Source organism: Peromyscus eremicus, chromosome 3 (genome assembly GCF_949786415.1).
Source record: "Peromyscus eremicus chromosome 3, PerEre_H2_v1, whole genome shotgun sequence".
NCBI lineage: Eukaryota > Metazoa > Chordata > Mammalia > Rodentia > Cricetidae > Peromyscus > Peromyscus eremicus.
This window is the reverse complement of record NC_081418.1, coordinates 97,577,974-97,591,248: the sequence shown is the minus strand read 5'-3', so window position 1 is coordinate 97,591,248 and position 13,275 is coordinate 97,577,974. Positions and strand designations below refer to the sequence as shown.

The 13,275-nt window shown below is 38.0% G+C and overlaps 1 protein-coding gene across 2 annotated transcripts in view; it reads left to right on the top strand.

The window, feature by feature from the left end:
* Positions 1-957: 957 nt before the first annotated feature.
* Positions 958-13,275, top strand: part of Znf638 (zinc finger protein 638) — a 69,375-nt gene continuing 57,057 nt past the window's right edge. For both annotated transcript variants that reach the window (XM_059258096.1, XM_059258097.1), the window contains exons 1-2: positions 958-2,466; positions 7,639-7,700. In XM_059258096.1, the coding sequence (XP_059114079.1) occupies positions 1,156-2,466; positions 7,639-7,700 (1,373 nt within the window). In that variant the 5' untranslated portion in view covers positions 958-1,155. The remainder of the gene's footprint in view (positions 2,467-7,638; positions 7,701-13,275) is intronic.

Here is a 13,275-nt window from a genome sequence, read left to right as displayed (position 1 = left end):
TTTAATGTCTGAGATCTGCAGGATAGTGTTATTCACATCTGTTAGTAGTTGTGAGCATGGATTGTGGGGCTAAATTAAATCTTGAATTTGATTTGAATGCAAGTCCAGCATCATATAATCTGCGTTACTTAATCTCTCAGTGTAAAACTATGCATATCTCTGGGAGTTGTGAGAACTAAATGAGTAAATCCATGTAAAGTGCTTAGAACAGTAACTAACACATGGACATTGTCTGTAAAGTTAATCATTGTTACCTATGTATTTTTCTGTATTCTCAACAATGGAAAGATCAGAGCAACTGGTTTTGTTACATATTATATTGTATGTTATAAAGAGTTCCATGCTATTGCACCTCCTTGTTAGACTTTATAATTAGATTCTTGGTGACACAATTTTACTTTACCAGAAACAGCTGTTTAATAACAGCAATTTAAGTATAGTTTAATTGCCATGTGGAATTTAGTAGATATGAAGACTGATTCCAAGAAGAATGTGTCTTACAAAAATGGGTCTAAATAAAACTTTAAAGTTACAGTTCTTTCATTGTTCTTATGTGTAATCACACACATACTGAGTGTGTGTGCATTTCTAAGAATTTTAATGCCTTCATCTTTTTTTTTTCCAGTATAAAACCACAAAATAAATCCTCAATCTTTTTCAAGGTTATGTAAAAGGACTTGAGTTACATCTCAGCACCTAGGACAGCACCCAGTACTGCGCATCATGCACAGCAATATACCTCTGGCTTGAGGTTTGGGGTTTGTGTCCTGGATTCGGAAAAGAAGAGAAAGTTTTAGGGGGCATTTTAAACTTTGTAAGCCCTTATTCTTAAAGTATATGCAATGCAAAGTGGTATCATGACTTTATTTCAAAATGTTTTACTCTGGCTGTAGAACCCACTTCATGAAGTAGTTTGAGTTAAAATGATCTAATATTTGTGTTTTAACTTTCAGCTTTGTGTTATTCTTGGAAAATTTCGCACCACTTGTGAATTCCTTGAGCCTGGGCATTGCAAACCCACTTCTGTTGGGCCCATCTCCTTTGCACTTTGCTCAGATTAAGACTCAGTTGGCGCTTCAGCAGCTGAATGCCGTTGCCTCACATGGTTCAACACCACCTTATACTTTATTAAATCAGGCATTCTTGAAAGTAGCCATGTCGAGACCCAGGTTTAATCCTCGAGGGACCTTTCCACTTCAAAGGCCGAGAGCACCTAATCCTCCTGGGATGAGGCCTCCAGGACCATTTATAAGGCCTGGATCTATGGGTCTTCCAAGATTTTACCCAGCAGGGAGAGCCCGTGGAATTCCACACAGATTTCCTGGCCATGAATCTTATCAGAACGTGGGACCACAGAGAATGAATGTTCAGGTAACTCAACACCGAACTGATCCAAGATTAACCAAAGAAAAAATGGATTTTCCTGAAGGACAACAAAAGAAGGGGAAACCTCATGGTAGTCGGTGGGATGATGAGCCTCATATAACTCCACCAGTGGAAGTGAAACAGAGTCCTGTAACCCAGGTTACAGAGCAGAGTCCTAAAGTACAGAGCCGTTATACAAAGGAGAGTGCCTCAAGTATCTTAGCAAGTTTTGGATTATCAAATGAAGACCTAGAAGAACTTAGTCGCTATCCTGATGAACAGCTAACTCCTGAAAATATGCCATTAATATTGAGGGATATAAGAATGCGAAAAATGGGGCGCCGGTTACCTAATTTACCTTCTCACAGCAGAAATAAGGAAACACTTGGTAAAGAAGCAGTTTCAAGTAATGTGATTGATTATGGGCATGCAAGCAAATATGGCTATACAGAAGATCCACTTGAAGTACGTATTTATGATCCTGAAATCCCAACTGATGAGGTCAAGAATGAATTTCGGTCGCAGCAGAACATTTCTGCAACTGTTCCCTCTTCAAATGTGATGTGTAATTCTGTGTTTCCTGTTGAAGATGTGTTTCGTCAGATGGACTTCCCTGGTGAGTCCTCCAGTCAGTCTTTTTTCCCAGTTGAGAGTGGAACCAAGCTGTCAGGCATACACATTTCAGGACAGTCAGTCCTTGATCCTGTAAAATCCGTCAGTCAGTCTACTAGCCAAACAGTTAGCCAGACAATGAGCCAGTCTCTTATTCCTCCATCTGTGACCCAGCCATCCTTTTCATCTGAATTAATTTCAGCTTTAAGCCAGCAAGAGCGGATCCCTCATAAGCCTGTGATCAGTTCAGCTGATGCACATGTTGGACCTAGAGGAAATAAAAAGAGTTACCAATCAGAAACTGACTTGCCCATTCGGTCTCCCTTTGGGATTGTGAAAGCTTCATGGCTACCAAAGTTTACACAAGCTGGTACCCAGAAAATGAAGAGACTGCCTACCCCTTCTATGATGAATGATTATTATGCAGCGTCTCCAAGAATATTTCCACATTTGTGTTCTCTGTGTAACGTAGAATGTAGTCATTTGAAGGTGAGTGTTTTTAAGATTGCTGTACAATGATGCTCAGCGCCCACGTTTTCTCTAAATTCTGTTATGTATGCTGCTGTTAACAAAGCATTTAGTCAGTGACCAATTAATTTTGATTGCAACCTTGGCACCTACTTGTAATCGTAAGTAACCTAAAATGAATGGCTTTCTGCATTTGTGTTACTTGGCATACTATATAGTGTGCCATTATTCTGAACTTCTAGTTATCTGACTTACATGGTATCAAATTTATATAATAAATTGTATACTCATAACAATGCTACATGAGAAAGTATGTTTAAGATTTATTAGAATAAAAATATAAAACTCATTTGTAATATACACTTTCAAAGGACAGTATATTTTAGCCTTGTGTATATCTGTTCTAAGCTAAAGATCTTAATGTTGCTTTAAGTATTTCTGATTTTTGTATGGACCAGTAATTTTTCTTGAGAAGGCACTTTTAAAATTATTTCATAGCAGAATGATTCAGGATGTAGTGATGATTATGGAACCAGCCATGAGTTCAGAAAATAGAGTAAAATGCTGGAAATTCAGAGAAGAAAGTCCAAAATGTATGATTAAGGTACCTTTGTGGTTAGTATAGACAGAAGGAAAATTTTGCATAGGTGCTGAAGAATAGTATTATGTAGTATATGCTGTTTGATAGTAACCACTGGCAAATCTGGATCACTCCCCCTTTTTCTACATACATGTATAGGAACCACTGGTTCTTCTGTTTACTAATGCAGTTTATACATATAGATGGTAGTGAGAAGGGAATGCACTTTAAAAAGCTTTAATTTAAAGCTTTAGCCTTGAATTGGCTGGGGGGCTTGAAGAGGCTTGCTTACTTATGTGTAGGTTTTCATTCTCTTGCTATTTTTTTCTCCTGCAAATATTGCCACTTTATTATCTCTGTATTCATTTATCAGGGTTCAGTCAATAATCTAAAACCTGAATTGAATGCTCTTGTCTTCAAGTTAACTCTAGCAAAAGAAAGCATTGTTCTGGGCTAGAAAGTGTAGTTCAGTGGTAAAGCACATGTTTAGCGCATACCAGGCCCTGGTTTCAATAAGAAAGCAGCAATCTATCCATAGACAAATATGCTAGATTTTAATACAGCAGTAGTTGCCTTATTCCACCAAAGGGGATAGAGTTGTTTGTCACTCAGAAAAATCTCAGAGTAATTCATTCATAGCACTTTGTAATCTGTAAATAGCCCTAGACTCTTGAGTGCTCTTTGTTATTGTAACTGGGCATACTACTAACATTTCCATTTATTTTGAACTTTTTTCTTTGGTTTTTCGAGACAGGGTTTCTCTGTGTAGCTTTGGAGCTTGTCCTGGAACTTGAGCCGTAGACCAGGCTGGCCTTGAACTCACAGAGATCTGCCTGCCTCTGCCTCCTCCCCAGTGCTGAGATTAAAGGTGTGTGCCACCACCACCCAGCTTATTTTGAACTTTTAATCAGTCATAATGAGTTGAAGAAAATATATCTTAACTTACGATGTTTTTATTTTGTATTGTAGAAAAGGTATCTATCCATTATGTATTTACTGATTTAGTTTTGTATGTGATTCTACAGTAGATGCTGGGGCAGAAATAAAGAACTATATAAAATTTGTTTTGTAAAGCAGCTTACAGTCTCATCAAGAAAATGTACCCGAGGATGTTTTAAAAGTTAGAAACAAGCAGATGGTGGTGGCACACACCTTTAGTCCCAGCACTAGGGAGGCAGAGATAGGTGGATCTCTGAGTTTGAGGCCAGCCTAGTCTACAGGGTGAGTTCCAGAATAGCTATGGCTATATTGAGAAACTCTATCTCAAAATGTTATTTAACCATTTGTTCATGACAGTGGGGAAAGATATTTATTATTTCTATGTTGATTTCAGATTTGTAGCAGTCAGGCCAGCATTACAGTGCCTGTAAATTGTCTAGCAGTTGGTTTGAGAAGACTTTTACAGTCTAGTTAGATAAGGCCGATGGAGTGACAGTTATCAGATGCTCTGTTTGTTTGGAATAGAGTGATCTGGAAGAGAAGTCTTTGTGGAGTAGTTTGAAGACATTTTTGAATGATGAGAAAGGTTTAATATGCCTTTCTAAAGAAGAAAAATGGCATTCCAGATGGGAACAGCAACATGTAGAGAGGTAAATGTTCTTAGAGAAGCCTTATGGTAGGAGGCAGTGAAGAACATACTAGAAATAAATAAATATGCAAGGCATTGAAAAGCTGTTGTCAATTTAGATTTGAGGTGGATGACATTGAGGAGCTAATTAAATTTTTTGGTATGTGAAGTGACACATTGAAAGTGTTTTAGGGAGATTTAAATGTAGATAAATAGGAGAAAGGGAGATTGGTTAGGCAACTTAACTGGAAGCTTCCATAGTCATTCAAGTGTAACGTGGAGAAACCTGGATTAATAAGGTAAAATAAAATTTTGAGAGCAGAGAAAAATCATAGTCATTCATTAAAACAGCACTCTTTTTTTGGACTGTGGAGATGGCCCAGTAAATAAAAGCACTTGCCACATAAGTGTGAGTGAGGATCTGAGTTCAAATCCCCAGGATCAAAGCCTGTCAAAACAGTCGAATAGCATGAGCATCTGCAGCAATCCTAGCAATCCTATTGGGAGATGGGTAGATAGAAACCAGAAAATCTCTAGAAGCTTACAGGCCAGCTAGCCTGTATATACAGTGAGAAAATAACAGAAAACCTGTCTCAAAATAGAAGGTGATGACTGACCTCCAAGGTTGTCCTCTGACATCCACAAGTTTGTTATGGCCGCTGAGTTAACATTCAATGTGCATATATGCACATGCTTTGCGAATATATATATATATATACACGTATATATATGTGTGTGTGTGTATGTGTATGTATATACATACACATATATATTTCCCTGCTTCCAGTCTTAACAGTCAGGGTGTAACAGATTGGGGCTCGGCTAATTAAAGAATTCATCACTGCTCGATGGACAATGATGGCATGTGAATGTGGATTTAGATGTACAAGTTGCCTCTTGTTTCAGTGATATATTTATTGCCTTGTGTATATGTGTATATTGGTGATATTAGAAATATGTAGCCAGTACTTGTGGTTTCTAATTTCAGGCTTTTTCCTACTAAGTAAATCCTACAACATCTTTGCTTTCTCCATTTGAGTCTTTAAAACTATAGCCTGAGGTGTACTTTGAGAATACAGTAATAGAATGTAAGATGTGCTTCCTCACAAACTGGGTTTCAGGTTTTAAAGAGATTTGACTTAATTTTCTATGTCCTTCTGATTGAAATAACTTGATTCAAGTAAATCCCCCAATTTATCTACTCATTTATATATTTTGTGTGTTTGTGAGTGTGGGTACACATGTGTCCACAGTGAGTTTGTCTAGGTCAGAATATTGTGAGAATCAGGCTTTTTCCTTCCATCATGTGGGTCCAGGTATGGATTGAACTCTGGTCATTGGGCAACAAACATTTTTTTTTGAAGCCAGTCAGAAAATAAAGAGCAAACTTTGATAGGAGTTGGTGTTTTCATAGCTTGATTCAGAGCCGCCCAAATTAGTTCTTGGAGCATATTTGCTTCTTAGATAATTATTTTTCCTATAGAGGCAGTGCTGCTTTAAAGCAGCTATCTAGGTACCATGAAGTCTAGAAATTGGGGTTGCATAGGTACATTTCCTGAGCTAGTATATCAAGAAGGATGCCTGTTGGAAGACAGTGTGCATGTGTGAGTTGAATTAAAAAAAAGTGCCTTAAGTAAGCAGGGCATTGACCACCTTCAGCTTATATAGGTATTACAAAGAAGCATATTCATTACTATCATTTCTTTGTATGTATTTCAAGAAAAGCTGAAAATCAGATTTGGGGGTGCAATCTGGATTTATAAATATAAATGTTGGCAACTTACTCAAATAAAACATTTTATGGTGCAAATAAATCATGCCTAATTTCCTGCCTGCCAATGTGTCTGTTTGGTAAAAACAATACCTAATTTATATCAAAGACATGGGTTGAGCACTACCTCAGACTCTTGATTGCTGATTTCTTTTAGCTTTTTATTTGTAGCACTAAGGCTATACAGACATTTTGTTTTTACAGTTTAATGAAAACCTTTAGTCTGTCAAAACTTAGATGCACAGTGTTGGAAGTAGCTTGACTTTCAGGTCTTGCCAAGGTAGAATTCAGAATTAATGTCAACTGTAGTTTAATTGTGGAAGCTTTGTTTTTAGGGGTGATTTAAATTAAAATGTTTTTAAAGTGGAAACAAAAGTTTTTCTCAGAAGTTTTAAAATACAGAGCTATTTAGTAAGGGTTGGTTTTTTTGTTTTTTTTTTTTTCCTTTCTACTTTTTTCCTCTCCAAATGCTGGAGGAACAATAAAACACTGAGTAATAGACATGTTTCGCCTTGAAGATTATTATGTTAAAAACTGTATTTTCTGTTCTTCTTTCCCCTCTTCTAATCAAATATATCTTCTTAGGAGGTATATTTATTGTTATAGAATGTAATTTTAGGACATTTATTTGTAAAAAAGTGTATAGGAAAGCATTTTGTTGATTGTAAAGCTGTATGTGTAAGGGATACAATGTCTTTGAAATTGTGTTACTTTCCTTTAAATCTTGAAAATAAATTAGATTTGATCAGTGACAGTTTTTACTATTTTACTAATCTTTTTCCCAATATAGTGAGTGTCTTGTTTGGAATGCCACTAGATTTTGAGGTCATATGTTTTGGTGGTCAGTGTCATTTGCTTGACCTTCAGAGGAGTAAGTCATCAAGATGCTGTCTTTTGAAGGCACCATCTCAGAGATACTACTTGATAGAATTTTTGGTGTTCTTTGAAATGTTGATTTATAGTTGAGATGTTATTTTCAAATATTTGCTTTTCTTCAAGTCTAAATATATGTATGCATTTCAAAATGAATGTTCATGGCTATAATTAAAAAATTTTGTACTTAAATATCATTTCAATGGGATTAACATGATGTGGGGTTAAATGTATTTGCTCAGAGGACTTTAATTTTTATTTGTGGAAATTATGTTGTAACTAAATATTATTTATAATTAGATTTGTTAAATTTTCAAATACCCTTTCATCATTTAAAAAAACCTAATTCATTAGTCAGCATGAGGATTGTTTTAATTTCAGCCTTCTCTTTTTTTACAATAGGACTGGATTCAGCATCAAAATACTTCCACCCATATTGAGAGCTGTCGGCAATTACGTCAACAGTAAGAACATTTTCTTCCCTTTTTTTAATAGGCAGCAGAGTTAGAAAATAGCTAATGATCACATATAACTATTAAGTATTTTCAGTGTGATAATTTGTTAAAAATACTTTTTAAAGCTATTGCTTATTTAAAATAATAATCCTAGAGAGGTATGTTTAATTTTCCAAAGGGAGAGCGCCGTGTGATCCTTCTCTGTCTCCTTCCTACTTAATCCCCAGTAGGTAATTTTTTGATTGATTTTCCTTGCTTATTTGCCTTTCCCAGATTGATTAGAACAGATATCATTCTTTTCCATTATCTTGCCCTTTTTTTTTCCCCCAATGCCTTTTATTGAAGGAGGGAGGAGGTCTTAAATACAGGCTTACAGCACAATGGGAGAACCCCAGAGGGCAGAAGTTTGCTACCGATATTTTACAATCTTGCATCTAAGCTGTTAACACCCATTATGCAGAATACACAGACAAGGAACTTCCCTTAAGCATTCAGGAGGGTGGAACCTGGCAGGGAATTAGCATAGGGAGGATATCAAGGTCAAGGTCAGCAAGCAAGGCAACAGTTACCCCAAATGGGTCAGGGCTCTATAGATCCGCGTTTTACTAGAAAATGAGCTTCTGACTTAGGTTGCGTGGGATGTCAGCAGGTCACCTTACCCATCATGGCCACACAGGCGCTCTGTCTTAGGTTGGTGGGCACCCCCAGGCATTACCCGTCTCTGAATACTCATTATCGTACAGGCTCAATCGTGTGTGAGCTGCAGAGTTAACTGCTGCCAAAGATCTCAAAGTGGCCCTGGGCTTGCAATCTGTGTGTTCGACATAGAAAAGACCAACAGAAGTCCTAACCCACCCATAGCCAGTAGGCTAAAGGCAACTGAGCCATTCCCTTCCTTAACGAGCCTTACTGCAAATTGGAGTCCTTGTAAGATGGTATCCCAAAAGCAAATGGATCTTGAGTTTATAAATTTATAATTTTCAAAGCCAATCAATTTTCAAAATGTATATAACTTTTGAATTAAATTTATCATGCCCAATAGAATGAAAGATTAACTGTGGTAGCTACTTTTGCTGCCAGGGTCTCCACTGGGCTAGCCGTAGTAACAAATTATGAAATGGTAATACCAGAAACAGTAGCAGCGGTGGCTGCCACTGCTATAACAGCAACAATGGCAGCAGTGATGTCAAATTATCGTCTGGAGTGTGTGGGCATCCACTGGCATGGATACAACTCCAGGAACATGAACCACCAAGGCCCATTTTTCTTGATCCCAGCACGACTTAAGCTGGTAGCTCTGCAAAAGAACAACTAAGAACCATAAAGAAAAAACAGGCAGCTCACAAGGAGCATAACAAATGGTCTCATAATGGCTACATTCAGGCTCATAAATTTTAAGATATCTTCGAAGGGGGCTAAATGAATTTCAGGAGGCCAATAAATATTGCACAGAGATCTTGCCCATTTTTCAAAGGTTAAATAATTAAAAACTAACACAGACCATATGCCAGTATTCAATTTCCAGTACAAAGCTTTTTCTCTGCCTTAGAACCTGTTCTCAGAATAAAACTTATGGGGAGAATTTGATAGTCATCGTCCCCTCCCACCCACCGCCCCCTTTTTTTGAGACAGGGTTTCTCTATGTAACAGCCCTGGCTGTCCTGAAACTTACTTTGTAGACCAGGCTGGCCTCAAACTCACAGAGATCTGCCTGCCTCTGATTCCTGAGTGCTGGGATTAAAGGCAGGTGTCACCACCGCCAGCTTCTTTTTCCTTCTTTGAGGTATCTGGAAGGGTTTTCATGATGGTCATAGAAATGGAATTTATAATCCTAACCATCTTACCCTGTCCTTAGAATAACAAAGTTAAATTGTTTCCCTAACATTGTTAAATAGTACTAGTCACCAGCCTGATTCAGGACTCTTCCAGTATAGTTATAATCCTAACTCAAAATATGTTAAACTCTTTTGAAGAATTTGTAGATTGTTTACTTATTTTATGTGTATGAGTGTTTTGTCTGCATGTATGCTTATGCACCGTGAGCATGCCTGGTTACTTAAGAGGACAGAAGAATATTAAATCCCCTGGAACTGGAATTATGGATGGTTGTGAGCCACTGTGTGGGTGCTGGCAACTGAACGAAAGTTGTCTATAAGAGCAACAGTTGCCTTTAACTACTGAGCCATCTCTCCAGCCTCCACAGTTATATTTAGAGAAAGAGAATTAGTTCATATGACTGGGAAATTACAGAGAGTGGCTCTAATTTCAAGAATAGCTGAATTTTACAATTAAAATAAAATAAATAAAACTCAAATAAAACTGAGTGTCAAGAATATTTTCATTTTTTGGCTTTGCTCTGACCTTAAGAAAACTCAGCTACATAGCAGATAGTTCCAGTAGTTACATACTTCAGTGATCTATACAACTAGTATTTTCAGGAACTGTTCTGTGTTTTGTTTTGTTTGAGGTTTGTTTTTGTTTTTGGTTGGGTTCTGATGTTGCCAGGATGGTCTTGAACTCATCCTGATCTTCCTGCCTCAGCCTCTTTAAAGTTCTGGGATTATTGCCGGGCAGTGGTGGCACATGCCTTTAATCCCAGCACTCAGGAGGCAGAGCCAGGTGGATCCCTGTGAGTTCTATGCCAGCCTGGTCTACAGAATGAGATCCAGGACAGGTACCAAAATTACACGGAGAAACGCTGTCTCAAAAAAAAAAAAAAAAAAAGTTCTAGGATTACATTTTCCAGCCCCCTTTCCCCAATAACTTGTTCAAAGGCTCATTATCTTTGTCTAAACTGGTCTTATAGTGGTTGTGATAGTAAGATACACTACTTTAGTGGCATGTGCCCACTACTCCTTTTGAGGGTAAGAGAACGAATACATGAATCATGTAGACGTAAGAGTAGAGGCTGGGATTGGTCACCTCCATAGGAGGTAAAAATAAGAAGGTAATTTATTGCTAGAATTGAATATGCCTTCCTACCACTATAAACAAGAGTATCCCTCCTAATGAGTGATTTATTTGCAGTAATAGTGTTCATGGTGATCTAGCTACATGAAATTTACTAGAACAAATAGCATGTGTGCATTTTATTTTGTTTGTTTTCCCATGCCTCCTCCCTGTGTGTATGCCTTTTGAAGTGTTCTGTGTGATAGCTTTTCTCTTGTGCACAGAGGACCTTGATTTTAAACTGTGCCTTTCAAGCTTTCTTCTTTTAATGCTTTTTAAAAAACATTTTATTTATTATGTATTTATTTTACTTGTTATATTCTGTCTGCATGTTTGCCTACATTCGAGAAGAGGGCATCAGATCTCATTATAGATGGTTGTGAGCCACCATGTGGTTGCTGGGAATTGAAATCAGGACCTCTGGAAGAGCAGTCAGTGCTCTTAACCTCAGAGCCATCTCTCCAGCTCCCATAAATGAATCTTTGTTTGTTTGTTTCTTTCTTTCTTTCTTGTTTTGTTTTTTGAGACAGGGTTTCTCTGTGTAGCCCTAGCTGTTGTCCTGGGACTCATTTTGTGGACTAGACCAGGCTGGCCTTGAACTCACAGAGATCTAAGTGCCTCTGCCTCCAGAGTGCTGGGATTAAAGGCGTGTGGCCACCATACCCAGCCCTCTTTTATTGCTTTATCCCACTCTTTACCTTATTCAGGTTCTATCCTCTTGAGTAATATTTTTCATGATTACTTCTCCACCACAAAAAGTTACCAAGTTAAATAAATTGACATCTTCATTCTTTGTTTTCCTAAGCTGTACTGTGTTCCATTATGTGTATATGCTGTGTGTAGTTTGTATTGATAAATATTTAGTGTCTTTAGTCTTTAAGGCTTTTGTTTTCTTCCTCTTTGTCTTCTTTAGTTTTCTCTGGATTATATAGCACAGGAGTAGCTGGTCAACCTGAAGAAAAAAGATATATTGTACTAGGATTTTAATATTAAACACAGCTATAATGTATTATATACTGGACATACTGAATGCTTTATAATATATGCTTGACTTAATCTTAAAATCATCCGGGGTACATAAACATAATTATTTCTGATTTCATCCATGAGGAAATGGAGACATAGGGATACAATTTCCCTACTATTATACAAAGAATAAATACAATTAGTTCATCTTGCTCATGGCCCTTTGCTCTTTTATTCTTCTTAGTATTTTAATATGAAAAAATTTCTAGCCACAGAAAAGTTGATGGGAGATATTATATTAGTTTTTTTATATTCACCAGTTGTTAACATTTAGTCCATTTATTTAACATTTGTTTTCTAAGAATGAGGAAGATTTTCCATAGCCACAACACACATTTAAATGATTGACAGTAAGTCCATAATACCTTCTTTTATACAAGCCCACTCCCAGTGTCACACCTCCTCCAACAAGGCCACTTCTTCTCCAACAGTCACATTTCCCGATCTTTCCCAAATAATTCTACTAACTGGGGACCAAACATTCAAACACATGAGCTGATGTGGTCCATTCTCATTCAAACCACCACACAGGGCTCCTTACTCCTTGGAAGCCATGTAGGCCATGAAGTCTACCACCCTGTTGCCATAGCCATGTTTGTTGTCATACCAGGAAATGCTTGACACAGTTGTTAAGAGCAGTGCCAGCTCCAACATCAAAGGTGGAAGAGTGGGCATTGCTGCTGAAGTTGTAGTAGACAACTTGGTCCTTAGTATAGCCCATGATGCCCTTTAGTGGGCCCTTCAGTGCCTGCTTTACCATCTTTATGTTATCATACTGGCAGCTTTCTCCAGGTGACATGTCAGATCCATCAGGAACACATTGGGGATAAGAACTTGAAAGGCTATGCCAGTGAACTTTCTGTTCATCTCTAGGATGACCTTGCCACAGCCTTGCCAATGCCAGTGGATGTAGGGATGATGTTCTGGCCGTCATGCCACAGCTTCCCAGAGGGACCGTCCACAGTCTTCTGGGTGGCAGCGATGGCATAAACTGTGGTCACAAGTCCCTCAACAATGTCAACATGATCTTGGATAACCTTGGCCAGGGGCTTAGCAGTTGGTGGGGTAGGAGGCATTGCTGATGTCTTGGGTAAGTTGTCATACAAGTCATACAAGTAGTTCATGTCCATCACAAACATGGCATCAACTAAAGGGACAGAGATGGTCACTCTATCCTGCAAGTGGACCTTCTCCATAGTGGTAAAGACACCAGTATTCTATAACATAATCGACACTAGCATCACCCCTTTTGATGTTGGTGGGATCTTACTTCTAGAAAGTGGAGGTGGCCTTCCCATTGATGACAAGTTTCCCAGTCTCAGCCTTGACTGTGCTGTGAAACTTGTAGTAGGTAGTCATCCTGGAACGTGTAGAGCATGTAGTTGAGGTCAATGAAGGGTCATTGATGGCAACAATATCAACTTTGTCAAATTTGAAGGTAGCCCTGGTGACCAGTCATCCAGTACAGCTAAATGATCCCTCTGACATCTGCCATCGTATCTTAGGGACGAGGCTGTCCTTGCATGAGAAGATTCAACTGTCTCTGGAATGGGGAGAGGAGCAAAGAGTCCATTTTGTACCTTTTATCTTGCTGCTGAGATTGAAATTT